The 22,937-nt window shown below is 40.6% G+C and overlaps 1 protein-coding gene across 13 annotated transcripts in view; it reads right to left on the bottom strand.

Annotated features, from left to right (window-relative positions):
- Window positions 1-22,937, bottom strand: part of mical2a (microtubule associated monooxygenase, calponin and LIM domain containing 2a) — a 35,091-nt gene that overhangs the window by 10,480 nt on the left and 1,674 nt on the right. For 7 of the 13 annotated variants that reach the window (XM_046387418.1, XM_046387401.1, XM_046387408.1 and 4 more), the window contains 16 exons: window positions 15,110-15,479; window positions 10,804-11,011; window positions 10,324-10,440; window positions 9,150-9,251; window positions 7,361-7,516; window positions 7,031-7,131; window positions 6,306-6,563; window positions 5,025-5,140; window positions 4,726-4,852; window positions 4,518-4,608; window positions 3,822-3,969; window positions 2,320-2,519; window positions 1,933-2,036; window positions 1,658-1,729; window positions 1,429-1,563; window positions 1,080-1,184 (listed from right to left, as the gene is read on the bottom strand). In XM_046387418.1, coding sequence (XP_046243374.1) covers window positions 1,080-1,184; window positions 1,429-1,563; window positions 1,658-1,729; window positions 1,933-2,036; window positions 2,320-2,519; window positions 3,822-3,969; window positions 4,518-4,608; window positions 4,726-4,852; window positions 5,025-5,140; window positions 6,306-6,563; window positions 7,031-7,131; window positions 7,361-7,516; window positions 9,150-9,251; window positions 10,324-10,440; window positions 10,804-11,011; window positions 15,110-15,370 — 2,301 coding nt within the window. In that variant the 5' untranslated portion in view covers window positions 15,371-15,479. Of the gene's footprint in view, window positions 1-1,002; window positions 1,265-1,428; window positions 1,564-1,657; window positions 1,730-1,932; window positions 2,037-2,319; window positions 2,520-3,821; window positions 3,970-4,517; window positions 4,609-4,725; window positions 4,853-5,024; window positions 5,141-6,305; window positions 6,564-7,030; window positions 7,132-7,360; window positions 7,517-9,149; window positions 9,252-10,323; window positions 10,441-10,803; window positions 11,012-15,109; window positions 15,480-22,937 lie in introns of those variants that run through there. The other 6 variants (XM_046387427.1, XM_046387476.1, XM_046387486.1 and 3 more) reach the window with 4 other exon arrangements.

Below are 22,937 nucleotides of genomic sequence, written 5' to 3'. Positions count from 1 at the left end.
AAGGGGCAGTCTGACATCTGAGACCTCTGAGTCAACAGCCAACAGCTACAATTAAATGAAAGTTAAATTCACATTATTCTTTTCTTGATGTTTTTTGGCTGCTTATTGTTTGCCTTGTGGGTATGATTTTCCAAAAGCTTAGTTCATGAAAACAATGCTTTGAATTCAGCAACTGCAAAGCTCTTTTGTCTGGTTCAGGATTAATGGGCAAACAGTCTGTATATACTGTATTAGTTTGGAATTATCAGACTCTTTACTCACAAAAATGTAATATTAGATGTGAGCCTGGCATTTAAGCAAAATCATAAAACTAGTTAATTGACTATAAAAACTGGAAAAGTTGGATCACTCATTCAACTTTACTTTACAAAGGAATTATTACAATTATTTGGTTGTGCCAGTATCACTTAAGTCAATTTACTTTCACGTCAGCTTGTTCAAAAATTCAAGTGCATGTTCTTCAGTTCCAATTTGCGGAGGTTTTACCATAAAAGTGTGTTAATTTGACGAAAGATTAAACCAGCAGCGACTTTACCTCCAAATGGGTAGCTGTAACATCAACTCCAAACTGGAGGAAGTTGAAAATAAAACATACAAAATATTTTGCATGAACTACAGCATTGAGTAAATGTTTAACTGTGTGTTCTTATATCTATTTTATCTTTTGAGATTTCATTTAGGTTTTGGGCTAGTTTTCCCCGGTTTCCAGTTCAACATATAATTACAATAACACACGAAGGCATCACATTCAGTCAGCTTGTGGTTTGAAGGGTCTAAGTCAGTCAGGAGTACAGAATGTAAAAACACCAGTACAGTCATTGAAACAATGATAGAAAACACCTATTTTAGGTAAATTACATAATTTGAGCTTTACACATGGGTGGTGTATGTGTTTAAGGCAAATGTACACAATAGTATGTACTTGCAAATGTGTTTTGGGATGGTAGGACAGAATTAGCAGATAAATACCCTTCTATTTTACAAGAAGCTTTACAGACTGTCACTAGCTTTAAGGACTGTGCTGATGCCTTTGGTGACAGTTTCTGAGTCTTAACTCCTGTCTGGCTGCTCCAGACTACCTGTATCTCAGGAGGAGGTTTAGGCGGGACCGGAGGCCTGAGTTTAATGCGCAGACTCTCAGTCAGGTCGAGATTTTGCAGCGGGGAGAACTTCTCACAGTCTGACTGAGATTTTGCAGACAGGTTTGGAAGACCGTTAACAAAAAAAAAAGCACAGAAACAGAAAAGGCTGAAAAGATTAAATGCTGGAAATAACAGAGAAGAGAAAAGGTAGTGTTAGCAAAAGGAAAGTTTTGTCTGATTAAAACCACAGAGCACTGTCAAAGCTCCAGCTCAGAGGAAATCCATTTCCATTTATAATTAAAATAAAATGTATGAGTCTATATTGAACACATTGTTGCGTTTTTACCTGTGTTTTCCGGACGTTGTAGCTCGGTGTGTTTTCAAACTTGGCCAGCAGCTGAGTAGCCATTGAGCGCACTTTGTTTTCCCTGGGCTCTCTGTCCTCTCGCAGTGAGGAGCCATTACTCGACAGATTTGTAGCCTAACGACAGATGGACAACAGACAAGACCCTTCTATATCAACATTTTTTTTATTGTTAAGTTTAAAATTGTGAGTGGTTAGTTTATCAACAAACCTCCTCCAAGTAACTGCAAAACTTCCGCCTCCTTTTGTAAATGGGATCCGTACCGTCTGACTTCTTTTCATCCTGACAGTTCAGCACAAGGAAATAAGACTGAATAAGCAACAATCAAAAGAAGACCCAAGCCAGAAACTACAGGAAAAAAACCTCATATTCTTTTTAAATATACTGCCCTTTAAAACTCATTTAACAATGACATCCTAAAGATAATGGAGATCGTTCCATTCAATTTGTCACATTTGGTACATCAAATATAACCATGGAATTACCTTTGGTACTCGTTTCCTGGGCAGTGCAAGATTGAGCACATTATTATTACTTCTGACTTCCTTAGATGGATAATCTTTATTGTTTTCATCCACTCCTCTGGAACCTGCAGTATAACACATGACTGCATTAGAGTTGTCATTGTTTGCAGCCATAAATGTCAGATAATATCAATGAATATATAGCATATAGTATCAGAAAGTTAAGCGTGGTCTAGTAAAAAAAAAAAAAAAAAAAAGAAAGAAAAGACTTACTGTATGTGTGCAGAGATTGTACAGAGTAGAGAAGAACACAGAGTCAAGTACAGTAGAATACAGTCCAGCACAGCTGAGCACAGTGTAGTGCAGTGAAGGAGAGAAGAGTAGAATACATGAGAATGAAGTACCTACCTGAGGCAGGTAGAGGTGTGCCACGGAAGAGCTCGTAGAACTTGGACAGGTAGGTGATCATCCTGGTCTTATCCAGCTCCTGATCGTCACTCAGCTCCTTCACAGACGCGAACGGTCGGATCCCAAATTCACGCTCGCTGATGTCAAAAGCCAGCTGGAGGTTTGCAGCATGGTCTTCTTCATTCAGTGAGTCAAAATCTCTGATGGAAAAAGAGAATATTGGTGGCTTGAGTAAGAGAAAGGTAAAACAAATAGATTCAGGATGCATATGTCACAGCAAAGGAGCTTGAAGATATATAGTTACTATGTATTTAACATACCCTGGATATTGACACAGGAATGTAACAGTAAGCTTTGTAATTGAGATTATTGAAAGGATTATTTCCTGACAGAGACTACACGTAGGTGTCAGGTGACTGACAGCAAGCAAGGGTGTAAGATTATACGTGCAATGATATGAAAACAGTTAACGTAAGCACAATGGAATGAGTTTACACAGAAACTTATCTTACTCAGTCAATTTTCAGCCACGCACAGGAACTTGTTTCCCAAATTGCAGGAGAAATTAGAAGCAAACTACCGCGAATGGAAGAAAAAGAAACAGCTGACATCTCTACCTACACTGATGGTGTGCAGGCACCAGTAGAAATAATGTAAAGAAGACAGGAGTAACCTAGCAGCAGTACACACAAACTTTGGTGTTATTCTGGAAATACAGAGGCCCACTCTTTCTCCCTTTCTTTCTTTTCTATGAACTTGCTCCCCTCTCTGCTGTATGCTGACAGGCATGCATAAGGAGGAGGGAAGGGAAAAATGCCAGTGGTTCCTGGAAACTTACAGGACCACATAAAATTGTAGTGGCATGTGGCGAGGTATGAAGGCAATAATTAAAGAGTGAGAAGATATAATTAGATTTGTAAATGTACTAATCTACATTTGCAGAGTAATCCCAATCTCTGTAAGGCAGTCTAACCCTGAAAAGTAGAAACTAAGGTATGGTTTCTTTATTTAAGGAGGATCTTTCCTATAAGTAAGTACCAAAGCACACTGTTGTTCTTCTCCATGGCTCCAGATAGACAGAAGAAAAGGGCCATAATTCCAATTTAATTACTACCCAGTATTTATTTCAGTGAGTTGATAAATGTAATCCTCAAATCCTCTATTTACTAGCAGCTAGCTTTACGTGAGGATGTATGAAGAATTTTTCCACATCTATTGGTATGTTTAAAAATGAGGAGGTAGAGAACGCAGCAGAAAACAAACATAGATTAAAGAGTTGCTCTCATTCCCAGAATATTTCACACACCCACAAGAACTGGCTTTCTTCACAGCTAGTTGTTACAAAGAGGGTGCAGTGTTCATTTTTACAAGAAAATCGACAGATTTTTACATAATGCATAAAATACTGCAGAGAAATGAGATTAGGTCAGAGAGACTGGTTTTAGATGGAAAGATGCCGCTCTGCAGGCTGGTGCTGATGCTATCTGATGGGTCTTACGTACATCAGCTGAGGTTTAAACCTGTGGATGAGGGCACAGAGGGCGATGCCACTTGTCCAAGAAGATGTCAAATCTGTGATCGTCACATTCCTGTAGCCCTCCGTCTGTTTCTGGCACCAGGTAAGAAGCCTTGTCGGTCTGATTTCTGACTCTGTAAAAGAAAAATGGACAGTCACATTTTCTTATCACCTACCACTACCAGGGGGTTTGGGCTAAAAGGGCATGACCTTACAAGCATAGATCAACACTTGGCATGCCAGTCATAGTCATCAGAGAAATGCTGGGTGCTGAGATATGCACACATCTTTGTCTGGGTCCTTGATGCCTTTGGTGAATGACTCAAGTTATGTCATTCGAACATGGAGCTAAGTTCAGCGTGTAGAGCTTCTATCTTTACTGTCAGTTTCCACTACATACAAAATCTAATTCCTGAATTCTGAAGTGCTACGATTAAATAATGTCGCAAATGAGGATGAATGGTTATGTTTTGCCTCACATACATTTTATCAGGACTCGCTAAAGAAAGCAAAGGAAAGCCAGAGACCAGAGGGTTTGATCCTTTCAGACTAACAGAAGAAGGAAACTCTTATCAGTCAGTCAGATTGCTGACCTAAATAATCTGAAGAAGAGTCAGCAGCGGGCATGCTTTGAACTACAGGTTCACTCACACAGGAATCTGATAATTCACGCTAAACATACCTCGCCTGCTGAGATTGACAGGACGACGTATGGTAGCAGCACGCTCCAGAGAGCAGGAATTCAGTTCTCCACTGATGTACAAGTGACGCACCTGAAGCAGAAACGAAAGTGAAAATTCTTACAATCAAGGCACTCAAGAAGTTGAGTATATTTGTTAAAAATGCAGCCCGAGGGCAGGAATCTGATACCGTCAAAGTGAGTCTCTCACCTGGTGTGGCCTGACACAAGATGAGTTAAGATTGGGGTATCGAGTCCCAGGGTCTATGGTGTATTGATCAAAGTTTTTGGCAATGTTTTCAGGTGTTGTCTGTGGAAGTAGCCTGTAAATACTTTCCCTATAGAAACACAAAAGGTAACATACATTACACTATTTACGTAACTTTAACATGCCTGTGTTTATTTTTTATATTAAAAAATGAACATTGCACATTCATACTGTTAGTGTCTAAGCACACTACTTGATTACGTATTGAATAAAGAAAATATGCTGTGTGTTTATGTGTGTACCTTTCTGCCAGCACTTCCAAAACCGTTTGTCCCTGAGCCCAACGCTTTACCATCCAGGCTGTATCAAAGGCAGCCAGGAAGCCTCTGGCACAACCTGTCCCCATGGGCCAGAAAGGCTGCACAGAACACATAACAAATACATGAGTGAATGACTAACTGTACCTGTACCATATATGAGGAGACAAAGAAAATCAATACTAAAATGACAAAATCACCACTGCAAATGCTGCAACTAAATTGAAAATTGGGAGCAGTAAATAACTGTCAAGTATGTGCTGTCGTGAAAAAACTTTACAGATGATCTAACACAGGTAGACATTGCATAATATACATACATACACATACATAGCAAGACAAGCATTACATAAGTGCAAGAAGGGGAGTGGATATAATGGAGGAATTAATTTTTGGGATGCGTGTGAGCGTTAAACAACCACTCTTCAATTTTTCAGTTTAATAACTACATAAATAAACGATTCTGTTGAGTGCCACAAACATGTAAACATTACTGTAAAAGCAAAATAGCTGTCATGAACATACCTCAACAAAGATGGCTATTGTAAGAACTCACAGCTGTCAAAATAGCATGCTAGTATTGGGAAACTTTGGTTCTCTCTGCCATTCTTGTGCAACTAGTTTGCTAATAGCTTTAGCAATATATCTGCCTGGCGTTGACTCTGATCATGTGCAATGAGGGCGAGGGCAGACTGAAAGTGGGTAGGCAAGTACATTATGACAGGCAAAAGCATTGTGACACACCTCTTTATTATAGAAATCGGGTTTAGTATAGAGCTGTTTTTCAGGGGTTGGTCTAGGCGTCTCACTTGCACTGAAGTGAAGTCTTAATGCTTCAGCATACTAAGACATTTTGGACAATGCTATGCCTCCAACTTTGTGGCAACAGCTGGGGGAAGGCCCTTTCCTATTCCAGCATGACTGTGCCCAGTGCAAAAAAGTTCATAAAGGAATGGTTTTACGAATTTGGTGTGGAAAAACTTGACTAGTCCGCACAGAGCCCTGACCTCCACACCTCGAACACCATTGGGATGAACTGGAACGAAGATTGCAAGCCAGGCCTTTTAGTTCAACATCAGTGTCTGACCTCATACATGCTCTACTGCATGAACAGGCAAAAATTCTCACATGGACCAACTCATATCTATGTCTATGTAGTCATAATGCAATGTCATTAAAGATCCTCTGGGTGTAATGGTCATGAGACCCAATACTTTTGTTCATATTGTATCTATAGGCAGACAGGCAGAACTTGCCCTTGTTTACCTCTAGTAGACTGTCGCCAACCAGTGCTACCAGTAGTTGGTGTCCAAATCTCTCCCTGACCAGGGCAGCGTTCTCAGACGCATGCATGCTTGTGAAGTCAAACATTGCTACATCTGGCTGCCCGCAGTGGTTCATGGCAAACTCCAGTGTGGGAAGCTGGTAGTTGGTGCCAAAGTCAGCAGCCTCTCGGGCGTAGCACAGAAGAGCTTCCTGGTTGACATTTTCACTGCTCAGCAGCATCTGTGTATCTATGTAATCCTGTTGAACAGAAGAATGACAGTCAGAAGTTCATATCAAGTACCAAGAGAAAAGACCTAGAATGAGTTCTTTTGATCTCTTTCCTTTCAGAGTAGTTTTTAGTAATGTTGAACACAGAAGTGAAATAAAGGCCCAAATATGTCTACAAAATGTGCAAAATATTAAAAACTATCAGTACAGACTGCATAGCTAAATGAAACAAAATGCAATTTCATTCTGATTAGCAGGCTAGTATGAAATCTAAATTAATTCAACTAGTTTTGTAGCTTAGTCTTATTTTGTTGATGACATAATTACAGTCAACAGGTCTCTGATGCAGTCCTAACAAAAATCAAAAAAAGCTCATCAGAGTTAGCATTTGATGAAAGGCTGTACTAGTGCATTGTGCTGCATGATATTTATTTCTTGACATGATGAAACAATGAAAAGTGAAAATATGACACTGTGGATCACAATGTTTGTCTTACATTAATGACAACTCCCTTGTCAAGCAGGCTCTGTTTCTTTGCAGTCATGACAAAGTAATGCGTGTTGTCTTTGTAGTAAACAATGTTCTCCAGATCAATACCTGCAACAAATGATGTAGGTTGAAAATGGCTGAAAATTCAAAAAGAGCACCAGGGTTGCATCACATCGCTGCTAACGTGTGTCAGCAAGCCAATCTGTACTGTTCAACATTGACAGTGTCACTCAAAATCATTTCACCAGTGGTCAGTGATTGCAACCAGACCAAATAAACAAGAACCAAACCTTTTGTTAGAACATGACAGTTCATACCATAGTTTTATCTCTCTCACCTGTCTCCTCTTTAAGGTCAAGAAAGAACTTCTGGTTGAAGATGAAGGCCACACCGCTGATCTCCTCTACTTTGGCCTCTGCTGTGGTGTTCCTGTTGATGAAGTTAGCTGTGATGGCAATTGCCAGTTTACCCCTGAACTCCTTCCTTTTGAAACCTGAAAGATGCAGATGCAAACCAGTACTATCAGCTTGTCTGCTGAAATCAAAAGGAAATCTAGCATTGAACCATCAATACAAAGCAGTTATTTGTGAATAAGCAACAGCTTCACAAAGTCAAATTAACCTTCAGGCACACAAGTGTAGCAGTGAAGGGTTACTTGCAAAAGTAAACACTACCATACACTAGACTTTCACTTTATTAACAACTCACTTCATGCTTTACCAGCACCTAATAGCTAAAATAAATTTTATACTCAAATAGAAAACCAGTTTTTCCTGACAACAACGTTTATACTGTATCAAATATTCGGAATCAGAAGATGGCAAAAAAAAAGTCCAGACCAAAACCAAAGACAAGCCCCTAAAGCCCCTATCTACTCCATCTGTCCTCTCACAAACTTGCCCTTGTTACGCCAGCAGTGTTCAAGCATCCCTCATTCATTTGCCTTGTTGCACCCATAGCTCCATGGGCCCCCAGTTTGGGAACCACTGAACTAGACTAAAACCAAGGTTCAACATTTTACAGGTTGTGGTTCCCTTGTGTTACACAATAAAAAATATTTTGGTGGAGCATGGAGGACGCATTGCCTTAAGCTGACCCGTGGCCTGGTGGTAAGGCAGTGGATACTTCTGTATCTCTTGTCAGATAGTAGCACGGTTAACAGTTGCTGCAGTAGGTACTGAGTTTTAATACCTTGTCTTTTTTTACATTTTCAAGCCAGGAAGACATCACTAAAATTTAAGTGTAGGAAGAACAAAGAAGATGGATGTATGAGTGAGTGATTTGCTGGGGCAACTTTTGTCTGAACTTTGTGTTACCACTCCTCCATACTGTCACTGTTAAAATTCATGAAGGACCTTCTCCCCTCTAAAGACCTCATTGTATTTAACTGTGTGTGTTACTGTAGCTGGGCCACAAAAGCAGCTCAAAAGCAGTCATTTCCCCAGGGTTTCTTCATAATTGAAGAATGAGGTAAACATTTTGTTCTGCCCAAAAATGTCCTTTTTAGGAATAAGCATCTGATGTGAATTGGATGTTAGATGACGGAATTCTTAAAAGAGAGACTGAAACAGTGAGGAAGAAAGATGGAGAGAGTGCAGCATGCACGCATCAGCTACTGCACTGAGGCCCAGCTCTGTACTCTCTGTACTATTTCTGTACAGTGTTTCAGGGCTTGATGTATCTTTTCCCACTGGGACAGATCAAGGGCTTCACATGAGTGTGAGATTACAAAAGGTGAGATTCATTTATAGCTTCACAGCAGAAATAAAGTAGTTGTTCAAAATGACAGTCCAGAATTGTCCAAGACCTGTTGGATGTCTTGGACGATTCAATAACATAGAGTATACTGGTTTGTATCTGAATCAACACTAAAACATGACTTCTTGTTCAACATCATGCTTCAGCGGTTTTTAAAATAATGCAAACACAAGAACTTCACAGCAGACATACTGTATCAATTTGAAAGTGACAGGAGACTCCAACTCTGTACTTTCAGTGTCAGAGATGGGAAAATATACGTTTAGGGTCCCAGACACATGTAACTTTGTATTTTACTTTGTGAGTGAAGTGCAGCATGTCCTTGAGGCATCTATACTGTTCACCCCTTTTGTGTGCTGCCCTCTCACCTTCCAAAGTATTCCTGCGTCCGTCAGCCCCCACCACGACATCAAACTCAAAGTTAGCTACGGGGTGATCAGCAGGTCGGATTGCAGCCCTCCACCCAAGCCCTGAGAAATGGAAACAAAGACAGGGAAACAGTGTGTGGGACAAATACACACATAATATAAGAAACATATAGAAACATAAGAAGAATATAGAAACATTCCTTTTGTGCTGTTTTGTTGCTATGATGTCAGCGAAATAAGGAAAAATGTGGCAGGTCATGTTTGAAAAAGGCTTAATGGAGAGCAAGAAAATGAAACAATGACAGTATGTTCATGTAGTACACAGATGGTCCAGTCCACTGGATCTGGGCAGCAAACTTGGTGAACAAATAAAATGCTGTTTTAGACTTAATATGAGCCAGTATGAGAGTATGAGACAAGCACAGTAACAGCTTGGCAGTTTGTTGTGTAATATTAGCATGTGGAAAATACATTCCATGATGTCAGGGGCACAGCTAAGTCTGTCACAGCAGGACGGGAGGGCTAAGTTGGTGTCTAAATTTAGGCAAGGTTCTTGTTGTTATCACTGCATTGATATTACAGCTGAAGAGACAACACCTGACAACAGGGTGCAAGTATTTTCTTCCTGAGAGTTTATAGTTCAACGAGAAGAGAGGTTCAAGAGGTCATCTACGGTGAAGTGACTGCATTTATGGAAAAAAAAGGAAAGTACAAGATACAACCTTCATTTAAGCAATAACACAGAAGTCGGGCAGTATACTTAACCTCCGTTAACCCCATCTAAATATGATGAAAAATGAAATTGGTGCCAATGTTTGTCTCCTGTTTACTGCCAGCTGTCAAGGAAATTAAATACTGCAGGATGGCAAACCCCTTGCTGCCTGACCAGCACTGAGAAAGAGCGCCAAACTACAGAGTGGGACAGATCCATGAGGCAGCTGCTCAGTATCTGTATGAGAAACTGGCAGCCTGATGTCTACATCTAGCTTTGCACATCATTAAATTTCTCAGCCTCAGCCTACTTCATGTCCCAGTCATATTGTTTCCAGATGCTGAAATCTCCTCATCTTCCCAAAGATTGCAGGTCATAAAACAACTGTCAAGTGGGTGAATACGGAAGCAGTGTTGATCTATTTTTTGGACATGTAACTGAAGTGAACGTGTGGATGGATACCTTCATTTTCCTGATCTTCCGGAGGTTCTAGCAGTTTGACAAACTCCACATTGATGTGAAATTCCACTGCAACAATCAGGGCAACCTTCAGCAGGGTCAGCTGCAGCTGCTGAATACCTAATAGACATGGACACACACAAACACAAATTGGTTTTTGCATACATATCTACAGCGCTGCCAAACTTTGTGTTATGTGTTGTTTTCTGGACACTGTTGAGAGCAAGCCCTGAACTCTATTATTCTCTCAAACCTTTGTTTTTCTTCTTATGTTGGAAAGGTTAAAAAGAATCAATGTTCAAACTATCTCACAATAATTGAACAAGATAAACTATCCAAAGAGATCCCATAAACCTTTACTATATACTGAATATGTACATTTAAGGAGAAGAACGGGATTCAGAGGCTAAGTGTATGTGATCACAGGTCATTAAAAAGCAAAATCCAGCAGTATATTTTGTTTCTGGAAAATCTAATACTCACTGATGTGGTCTATAGCCCCAGCACAGAATTTGCCATAAAACTTTTTGGCCCCGAGGCCCCGGAGATCATGTATTGTGAAGGGCCAAAGGTGCAGTACGTTGTTTCTCGAGAAGGAGTCTCTCTTCTCGATCACCACCACTTTGGCACCCATCAAAGCAAGCTCGATGGCCGTTCGTAGGCCGCACGGTCCTCCTCCGATGATAAGGCACTGGATAAGAGCATAGAGAGTATGACAAATTGCCCTCATTTCCTACACAAGGCACAGAGAAATGAGCCCTGTCACGGTGTAGTCTATAATCACAGAGGGTTGAGACTTTGCCCAAAGATGAGGCTGAGATGGATTCTACTTGTTTATTAATATTGCCAGGGAGCATTAAAGCATATACATAAATTGCGAGAGACAGCAGCACTTTACTGCACCACTGGAGCATTTAGAGGTTTAAAGTGTATCACTCCAGGACACTTCAGCAGGATTCGCAGTCTGAGGATCATTCCAGTCTTGAGATGCCACTTTGTGTGTGTGAGGACTGTAAGTAAAACTTAAAAACATACCTTAACACGCACCTGAAAATTGCTTGCGAACATCATCCATCAACATAAATCCTTTTACAACTTTAATATATTCAAGGTGTTATTCGTGCATCTGCCTCACCCAAAAATGCATGAAGTCAGTTTATTGAGGTTACAGCATCTGTCTGCGAATGTGTGCCTCAAACATGACATCATCCTCTTGAGTGATAGATGAAAGAACTGACTTGTGTGTTGGCAAACAGTATTGTATTTCCTTCTAAACATGCTAACAGGCAGTCTAGAGAATTGATTTAAATTGTTGAGAGGAGATGTAACATTCAATGCAGCACCAAACCACTACTGAAGGTTGTTCCTTCTGTGCTCAACAAAGTGGATAGTCTCCAGTCTTGAAATCAAAAGAGTGCTGAATATATCTTTGCACCTTCTCAGGAAAGACTTCAGTTCATCCATAAAAACAAAGAGCTACTGTTTTAAACCCAAACTTAAAATCCCACCAGTATGCAGACAGACAAAGTGGGGACAGTGTCCACGGGTCCCTCCCATCCATATCAGTCAGACTAAGAGTTGTTTACAGAGCACCCACTGCCAGCTGACCAAAATCCCAAATCATACCCTAAATGGCTGTCTGCTCCTGCACCAAAAACAAGATGATTGTGGCTTTAGTCATTCCAATATTCTCCCTGTGCGAGTGTGTGGCTGAACTCTGGAGTGACATCAAAGGGGATGTGGGTGATGATGAACACAGTGTGTATTTCAGTGTGTTGCCTGAGGTTATCATGATGAGGTAATCTCAGGTGCGAAGCGCGTACACACACACACAGGTGGTGGAAACACTGCCTGGACAAGCCTGCTTACTGACCTAATGTTTTTACTCCTAACAAAGGGTGAATAAGTGTATTGGGTATTTACACAGCAAGAGACATAAAGAAGGGTGTTTCTCAAATGTGTACACAGTACTAAATCTGTTTATTCAGATGTGCGTTCACAGTGTGCATATTTCTATCTAATCTCATGTAGTTGTTTTCATTGGTTCATCATCCATTAGCACTAACAGACTGTTCTATCCCGTTTCCATTCGCTGATGTTTTATTCCAAACACGAAGCCTTTCCTGACATTTTGCTTCACATCTGTTGAGTCAGCGCACACACGTTTCCTTTCAGCTTCCCACCGGTGGCCTCGCTCTCATCGCAGCCCCAGCTCGCCCTGGTCACTTTTGTCCCCCACCTCATTCATGAACCCTATCTGAGAGTGGACGGTGTGGCTAACACATGGAGGTGTTTGTTATCAAAGCATAATTTGATGTAAGGAAACTTAAGCTTCAGCAAAAGATTAATTTGTTCATTACTCAATCATCAGATTTGTGTCAGAATATAGTGAAAAAAAAGTCATGTTGTAAACATGTACAATTTGTGCCTAACTGAGGATTTCACTGATCACTGACTCTACAGAGCTCACAAACAATACTAATCCAAATCCAAAACACAACTGTCAAACTCCGTGATTGTAGACCTGGTTTGCAACAACAGTTTGGTCTAACCAGCACAGCAAATCTGGGGCTGTTGATTCACAGCATCATATTATGGTTTAAAAAATAAGATCATTTTACAATGTTAACTTTTTGTTGCACAATTAAACTTTATGAGGAAGAAATGCAGTGTGGTTACTTGTGAGTGTCACAACAGCCAGCTGTGTCAGATCATAAAATCTAGATGACGTCACATCCTTTTAAGATTGCTGCTACAGCGGGAACATGAATACGAGGTGCTGAGTGATTCCACATATGTCACTGTTCAAAGAGCTGAGTCGCCATAAAAACACAACTCATCAGCTTGTGGTTATTTCACAGAGGGGAGAAATTAGTAATAAGTTAAAAACAGACTGTCCTGTGAGTGATTAAAGCAGCTTTCAAACTGCACTTGTGCTGTACATGTGTGGAAATTAAAAAGCAACCTCTTAAATTTCAGATTTTTAGAATAAAAAGGCAATCTCATAAACTCACAGTAAGTTAATGCTTCAGTAATGCATACAATCTACTGTTTCTTCTTCTGGTTTACTGCCTTGGTACACAGTATCACTTTTTATTGTACAATACAACCTAAACCTAAACGCTTGGCTCAGAAGTTTAGGAGAGTCACACTTTCTTTTTATTTGTTTTGGTGTTAAATTAAATCAGATAGAACCTGTAAAACTGAGCTTACGCTCAAGAATTTAATACACACCTCAATAGCAACCTGGATCTGGCTCCAACCATTAAAGAAGAGCCTATAAAGAGCAGAGCACACCCTCAGCCTAACTGGAGCCAAATATTCATAGTTGCTGAGTGATGCTGTCTGTTTCCCTGTGCAATAAAAACAACCTTTCAAGCTGGTGGCAGCTGATGCCTGAAAGGTAATCACACTCCTCCAGGTTTTCCTGCTTTCCCTCATCACCTTTTTTGCCAAGCACCCCCCACCCCTCCCATCTACACACACCCTGACATGATTTCTTTGTCCCCACTGCAGCCATCTCTTCATAATTCAACACAAGAATAGCTCTCTTCTTACATGTGTTTATGGAATTTCCCCTTTGTCTGTAATTTGCTGTCTGAATGTGTCTGAAACAGTGCATAGCTGTCAGGTTGTTATTCTTCTGTGTATTTATGAATCTCTGTGTCGTGTTTCAGTTGATTATGTCCACATCTGTAGCTTGTTGCGCCTGATCTACACGGTGTATGCTTCTTGCCTGGAATTATATAGCATTTTTATGGTTATAAATACATTTACATATGGTGGATACACTGATGGTTCAGCAAGGCAAGAATCTTATACAATGTTTGTATGCCATGCAGCACCTGTCTGAGAATGAAAGAATCAGCGCAAAGTAATGTATATCCCTTTAATTTCCTGTCCTTTATGTTGGGAGTCGTTGCAGTCAAAGAGCGAGTGTTCATGGAGTTGATGGGCTGTGTCTTGGCAGGTAGACATTACAGTGGCAACCATGACATGGCCTTAGCTATGGTACGCTATAGTGTATTTTAACAGCCCTAAGGAACAAAGCTGAGATTGTTTACAAAGAGGAACCCTACGAGTTTACATGTCACAAAGACATCTGAAAATGTCACTTCCAATGATGGATAAGCAAAGTCCTACAGTTTTTAACATACTACATGTCATATCCATTAATTTCTTTACGTGGAAAAAAAAAACAAAAAACACAAAGTTTGCCTCCAGGAGAAGTTTCAGGTCCCCATCTAAAAGTAATGACTATTTAGCTTGCAGAAACTTAAACTCATTAAACTCAAAAGTTGAGAAATGTCTTTTGTCGTTAATCAGCTGGCTGCAGGTTGCACCGTTTGGAAAACTCTCCTATAGTTGCACCATATCCGATATCAGAGATGACTGGCTGCTGTAAAGCATTACATTCACAAGTTTGTTATCCTATCCAAAAATAAGCAAATAAGGCCACCACAAAAATGACTGAGGATTAGAGCAGGATATCAGAATACACAGACAAGCAGACTTTTTAAAATAATTATCACTTGACAATGACATCACCTTGACAAAATGCACATATAGTCCATACATACTGAGATGAATTGTCTGCCTTGCACCATACAGCTCAAAATGTCTCTTGAGGATGAGCAAATAAATTTCACTTAAGGGATCAACAGCGTGCTTTTTCATATTTTTCACATTTTCACGCTCTATTGGTCCATAGTTTCTGTAATTTCCCAGTTATGGAACTAATAAAGGATTATCTTATCTTATCTTAGTGAAAGAGCATCAATAAATTTACCTTTGTTCCCACACAGGCCTGGCCTTTCTTGTACTCCTTATGGGACATCCTCTTGTCTAGCTTACTCCATAGTGCTTTGGCCTTCCAGGTGGTGACCTTCTCCTTCAGACTGCTGTAGAAGGTGCTGCTGTCTGCAGGGTCGAGGTCCAGCTGTCTGCAGAGGATGTTGAAGGCCTGAAGGGTCCCCTTACAGGTCGAGGCCTGGACGAAGTTCTCAAACAGCTTTCCCACATTATCCTTCTCCTCCTCTGTTTCTCCCATCTTCCCCCGTCGCAGTAGATGGTCTGGTGTGCTGAGGCTCCTGCTTACTTCAGCACTCTCTGCCAGATGTGACTACACCCTCAGCTTGGCCCGCACCGTCATGCCCAGTCTGAGGAAGAAAGACGCATGAGAGTCTGATGTCATCTCATGGCAAAAAGCCTCCGACAGTCTGTTTTTTCCATATTGTATTTAAAGCCTGGGCGCGTTTAATTAATTCAAATACGGTAGTTTATACATTAGAATGTTAAAGTAATTCAAATTAAGGTGACATCACAGCTGTATTTTGTCTTCTCTCTGACTCCAGCTAACATTACCGCTCTATCAGGAGGGCTCTTCTTTAAGAGCTGATATCTAAACATGCATTTTGACCTAAAAATTGGCTCACACCCACATTAACAACATAAGATTCAAAGTGGAGACAAGGCTACGAGATAAATACTACAGATCAAATGCAAAATGATCAAGTCTGCCGTCATTAGACAGCCATCAAGCATATTTACTACGTGTGCTTTATAGAGGGATAACAATGTGAGCCTATAAAAGGAGACATTTATGGTCCTAGGTTGGACTTTTTGGTTCAACATAGAAACAAACCTTTCAATGGCTTCAAGGTTCAGTGATAACTTTACACTGAACACACGCATCTAAACCACCATGCTTTAGTTGTTTATTTCTATAGCAGAGTCATTTCTTGCTGTACCTGTCGCAGTTCCATATAAAATCTTTCTACTGAATATACTTGGTAAAATGTGGTTTCCCTATGATTGCAATTCAAAGAACCACTGTTTATTTCTGTTAAGCACCTTTCACTCCTGGAGTGCAGCATTGGCAATTGACGAGTAGACAAGTAGGAAACTAGAAAAGCATTTGTCTGAAAAAAACAAAAAAAAACAGACGATGTTTCCAGTAAAAAGAGAGGTCTTTCAAACTAGTTATAACACTCACCTCCAACAAAACAGATTAATTGTCCTGGTTAAGGTATGGAGGCTTAATAATCCACCCTCTACTGAATTTTGTGCATTCAGTATGCTCGCCTGCGTGTAAAAGACATCGTTACTAAAACACACGCTCATGTCAGAATACAGCTAAACTGACAAAATTAAATACAGTGTAGTTTTCTCTTTCCTCCAATCAACCATCAAGCATTTTGAAAGTCATGCCAGAAAATCTGTGCCAGAACTCAACATCAAAGCAAAATGTGGAAATTTTCTGCATTAAGAATGTGTGTGCTCACATGGGTGGAGGCCACAGCTTCTGTGAGTTTTTGGAAAAGTCTGCCTTTGATATTTTAATGTCCCACCATGGAGCGGGAGGGACAGAGTTAGAGGAGAGGTTGAGTTAGTTGTGCAGGACTCCAACAGACCCCCATGGTAGAGTGGGAGTCTCCAACAGACAAACAGTGGAGTATGTAGCTAGCCTTGTAGCTAGCCTGTTTTACCTTACAGATAATGTCACAGTTCAATTTTTATTTTAAGTTTTGTCTGTAATGTAGACATCTACCCAGCCTTCCAGCACAGTTTATCCATTGATCAATTGAGATCATGCTTGATGTCATCTGCGGTGTCCCACAGAAACCTGAACGACCTGATCTGATTGATGGCATCATCTGTGAGCTACAATAACATCACATCCTGCCCCAGGGCTTTAGGTAGCAACCTGCAGCTGGGGACAATACACTAGCGTACACAAAACTTAGTCAATGTATCCCATGACCATTCAGTGCTGGGTCACAAGCTAATTTTTGACTGTGATTTGAATGTGACGCAAAGCAGTAGCATTCAGCCCTCCACTAAAATTAGCATATTCATTTGCGCAAGATCCTGTCTGGCTGTGTGTTTACATCCTGTTTTGATGCTGCTGTAGTTGTTTTACATTTCAATAGAGGATCCAGACTGAGAAAGGAACGTCAACCAGCCCACAGAAACACTTTACACTCAAGCGACCGTCAGCCTGCTTTGTACACATTTGCAGCTTCAAAAGGCCCCTGCGCTGTTGGTAGACACTGTGGACCCCTGAGGCCTTTCACAGCAGACAACCAGCCTCAAACTCAGCGAGCTGACATTCCTTTGCCACGTGGCTAGAAGAGCCCTGAACTGCTCCATCAGCATGAGTCCAACACTCAAATAGCTCTCTCAGCCACACAGTCACGGGACCACCTCCATAGTTTTTGGGGGAATTTACTCTTCGATTGTCAATGAGTGACGAGCGATGACCAAGACAGGCATGATATATGAGGCAGGTGCTTTAATCTTTCACGCATGGAATACACTGTGATGGGAAAATTGCTGTGTGTTCTACCATGTGGTATGTGGATTGTATAGGGTCTTTGGTGGAAAGTTCACATAAAGGCATGCTGATTGCACTTATGCTTTCACATTTCAGTCCAGGTAAAGTGTTAAAAAAGGCACTATTATTGGAACCATCTGCTGCGCGAGTCTGCAAGGACTAATGAAAAGGTACCGCTTACTGTCCTCAAAGCCAAGTCGCTGCTCAACACTCAAACTACATTGTCTCAGACAGAGTCCTATGACTTCACCATCTCAGTCTGACAGAATGGAAAGTCACTTGTGGGCAGACAGAACAAACCCACAGAACGGCTGTAAAAATACAACTAATGACAGACGAAGCGGAAAGCATAAACATGCGCGTGAGCACACACTCACACACACCATACATCACAGTCAAACCATATAATGCTTAAGAGGATCAGAGAGTTTAATGGCATGAAGGTTTGAAGTCTCCTGTCTGTTCAGAAAATGATCTGATTGAGTGAAACCAACTGCAGTTAATTTAGACAGTGAAGGGAAGTCATTTATTTATTTGTACATTAAGGGATTCAGGCAGTGATATCTGCAGTTTGCTCTGTCTTATTCAAACATTTCTATCTCCTGATACTTTGTGCATCATTTCACCATTATTTATATCATTATTTAATGTACAGTGGCACATTGTGCAAAGAGAAAAGTTGCAGGATGGATCCACAATCGAGTGTAGAGTGTATAGATAAAGACATGTCAGTATGTGTATGAGAGATATGGCAAGCTATCAGTTTCCAGTGTACTATGGGAGGGAATGTTAGGAATGTGAAAAATGTACCTGCTACACCTGGATGGCCAAACGAACAAAGAAAAACAAAATATGTAGGCTTTTAGGCACATAAATATCAACTCACATTCCTGTAAAGACTGCACACGCAAATTTTCTTAAACTTTCATTAAATACTTTCATTTTTACACACTAATGTACTGCAACTCATCATCAGTTGTCTACAGTGTTAATGGCCAGACAAAGAACAACTTCAAGTGAATTTCAACTCGCACGAGACAAATCTGCCACGATTTTATGCTTCTCATACTGACAACAAATCCCAGACAAAACCAACACTGTGTTACTTTTCAACTTCCAAATCCTGTCTGTGACACTCCAAACCACATCGTTTCTACTGAAGACGTAAATCTCAAAAAAGCTTTTTCTTTTGAAAAAGCTAAATAATTTCCTAAAACATCTGGGCACTTCGCAAAGTTTAGTCAAACAAAAATAAATTGTTCATTTATTGAGGACTATTTCTGGCAGTGAATTAATGCACGTATGATGCCTGAGTGAGTATTTACAACAATGGATGTCGCATGAGAGATTGACTCAAAATAAACTACATGACCATGTCGCCCGCTGCAACACAGAGGATAGCTTGTGTTTTTGAAATCTTTTTTTGAGCATGAACACAGTTAGGGTCCATAACAAAGAGGCTCAGGATTCGGCTCCACAGACAAAACATGCTATTAAGATCAATTTATTTTGGTCTTTTCATTGAATTGAAAATGATGACAATAAACAGCCCTTCCTTATTTCTTATCCTGAAATAATTCATTTAATACAGTATATGACCACCCAAATAGTCAGTCCTTTTTTTAAAACATACAGTATAGCTCTGACACTAACAAAACTGCAACACTGAACAAATTGTCAGATCAGTGAAGTGATGTCTTCATTTGTTTCTGCAGAGCCCATAGCTTCAGGCTACCAGAACACAATAGGAAGCTGACAACACAAGGAAAACATTGGGAGTGCTGGGAAATGCACATACAGTCGTGTAGTCAGCCAGCAACAGTAATTACAGGCTGGACTGAAGAAAACCAGGAAGGAACCCTCTGTAGGCCTTGATAAGCAGGCAGTGTGCCTCGGAAAACAGTGCACTCATGTGGACTTCAGCTCGCTGGCTCTGCCCTTCACCAGGCCCCAGAGCTTCACGGTATTATCTCAGCTCTCTGAAATCTGGCTGCATGTTCGGGCAGCATTGCCAAAACAAAGGACGAGCTGTCACAAGCAAGGTAGAGACACTGACAGATTGCAGTAAATTCAGTCACCTTCAGAGAAGAAAACTATGATTTTATGCTAACAAGAGCAGGCTTGTGAAGCTCCAGGGCTGCTGCCTGCAGGCCCGTCTGGCCCACGAGGTGTGTTCACCACATGGCTCCTTTGAAGAATGATTTATCTGGACACACTGAGAGCAGAGTAAGGCCTGCCCAGCTACTGGCACAGACAATTCACTTCAACAATTATTCTGACTTTAATCACACATTCTCGTGCTTTACAATAAATTAGTCTACTGATCTGTTATCATTACAGAGTGTGTCCAAAAAAGGAAGAGAAGAAAAAAAAACTGCCAAAGAAAACAGACTCACACTGCCGTCAAAGCATTGCAAATCTGAACTCCGCTTAAGCACCAAAAAAATGTAGTAATGTAGTAAATATAAACCAAGTGCAAACTGACTGGTCATCTTTCATTTATCCATAACATGTAGGGGGGGGGGACATACAGTGAAGTTTTAGGTGGCAAGATTAGTGGCAGGCAGGAATAGCAGATTCTGTAAATCAACAATCAAGTAACGCCAAGCTCAGAATAGACAAGCGTCATGTTGCAGAAGAAAACAGCACATGACCTGAAAAGATATCACAAGGGCTATAACCTGCAAACAAGACAGATGAACACAAAAATGTACAAAGGTCAACTCAATAAAAATCAAGTGTTCCAAGGTTGACTGTGGTAAACTCTAAAGCAGGCCCAGCTGTTTGGACACCGCTGATGATGACAATGCACTGAGACAGACATACCAAGCTGTATTTTACATCTCGAAAAGCTCTTGAGCGCTGCAGCAAAGTGCGTGAGCTCCCTCAGGCTCCTCCCATCCAAACTCTTCCTGTGGAGTGCATCTGGTTTCCTGTCCAGATCAAAGTTTGGAGGAGAGCTGCCTCTGTAAAATTCCACCTCTGTGATTGTAAAGCATGACTAAGAGTGCTATTGGTTCAGATATATGTCCCAACATAATGCAGCGTAGAAATAAGTTTTGGGACAGCAGGGATTATGTTTTGGTTTGTTTTTTAATACAGTGTGAACTGAAGCTACACAAAACAACATGCCCCACCTATCTCTGAAAGTTCCTTTTGTGTGGCTAATGCCTGAACACATGTGCCCATTTGTATGTTGTGGAACAAGGAAGGAAACATATTACAGAGAGGAAGGGGAAAGTTTACAACACCTCCCCGGCAATAATGAGTACAATCTTCCATCCGCAGTCACTTTATCGGGCTGCGTGAAAAAAAAACACCGACATTGTCTCAGCATGACATTCCCACACATCTGCTTTATGAAACGATCGATTCACTCATTCATCAATTTATCCATTTAATTGTTTGAGTTATAAATCATGTCTGACATTTGTTGGTATTAATTACATCTGCACCTGTATGCAAGATGCTGCAACCACTGGCAAATAAGGTGACAGTAAGAGCAGCTTAAAGACCGAAGCAAACATTACAGCACTGACATCTTACAGGTGAGTAGTCTGGCATTCGTAAGACTCAATTGTGTGTCAGTCTAAGTTGAGATATGCAAAAGACGAAGTCACTGACTTTTTTTTTTTTTTTTTTTTGAAGAGTTTTCGTGAGCAGCATCATAATAGATGGCTTCTGCTGCTGTTAGCCTAAACTCCAGTAAAGACGGTAATTACAAACTAAAAATAAAACGTCAGCATAAGAACTCATAGCAGCTGGAGCAGAGCTGAGGCCTATCGTGCTCAGAGTTTAGAGAACAGAGATTTGTTGGCAAAAGTCAAAAGATGGTTTCAAAAATGAGGAAGTTTGCATGTAAATGCAAACTGAATTAGTTCGCCACACCAGGTTTGTTACTTCCATTTCTCTCTGCGTAACAGTGAAATCCAGGGCATCAGTTAACATTGTTTCAAACAGCTCTAATATACAAGCTAGTGATCTTGTTATGTTTGCATGTTCTCTTAGCTCTAAGGCAACAGGATCTGTTGATTCAGAGCTAAATCTTTAATCACTGGAGGCATTTGGCAAAAACACAACTCACGTTCACAAAAAGATTACTTCTCTCATTGAGCAATACACTATTTACTGTGTCCTTCCATATATTTTACACCATAGCAAATGAATGACTCAAAAAAAGCTTACTGAGAGGGAAATTCCATTAAGATGAGAATATTGTGGTTTGCAGTTGAATGTTTATGCACAAAGAGGTTGTTAATTTCCATGAGCATAAATCACAGAGACCATCAGCGTCCGGGCCAGAGACCAGATACTATATGTACGAGCACTGTTTAGATGTTAGCACGTTCGCTGGCAGAGTCGCTCTGTAATAAAGTTTGGATCTTAGGTTTGATGGAGAAGGGCATGTTGTACTGTAAAGTACACAGGAAATGACTGCTCATACAGCAGTGGGAAGGAGAAATACCACCGTCTGTATGACTTCACTGACCCTACTTGAAAATGTTGCTGGATGAATCACGCCTCATTTTGCAAGACAAATGAATCATCCCAGACTGAGTGCTCGTGAGGTATGTTGAAACAGTGGAAGGAGACACCAATTAGTCCTACTGAAAAAGTTATGAAGTCTCACAAAGTGATCATAATGTATTTTCTTTTGGACAGCTTTTGGTCTAAAGTCGTTCATGGCCGTTTTTTGTTTTTTTCCTCTGCTTACACAGGAATCCAGTGTTTATCAAAAGGGTCAGCTGTGTATTTGATCAATAGTAGTAGCTGCACATTAACCACACAAGAAAACATTCACAGGCGGTTTCTGTCACTTGCTGAGATTCATTCAGTGACCTGACAGTAGAGCCTGTCATCACCACACCTTTCTTTATTATGCAGTTTACAACCCCAAACACAGGCGTGAGTTCTATTTACAGCCTGGAAGCTGCTGAGCAGGTGGAGTCAGTTTAAAGAAAGGTTGAAAAGAATTAAAACGCTGCACCACAAGTTCATTAACTTGTACTGTCAGGAAGACTTTTAGTTAACAGCAGCCATGGTGAGGGACACTTCTAACCTGTTTTCTACTCTTTTCTGTCTTTGAACTTATAGAAAATTTCTCATAAAAGTCCCGTTTGTACGACTTTTCCCTTGAGGCATGTTTGAAAGGCAGCTACACGGGCATTCACACGTCATTTATGGCATCAACATCGGCATAAGGAAAATGTTGCTCACATGGAGATAACACTTTTGTTATCAGAGATCAGAGACAAGCCCAGATGTTTGACTCCTCTCAGAC

This window comes from Scatophagus argus, chromosome 1 (genome assembly GCF_020382885.2).
Source record: "Scatophagus argus isolate fScaArg1 chromosome 1, fScaArg1.pri, whole genome shotgun sequence".
NCBI lineage: Eukaryota > Metazoa > Chordata > Actinopteri > Scatophagidae > Scatophagus > Scatophagus argus.
Note: the sequence above shows the minus strand (reverse complement) of the source record. Positions and strands in the feature narration are given on the sequence as shown.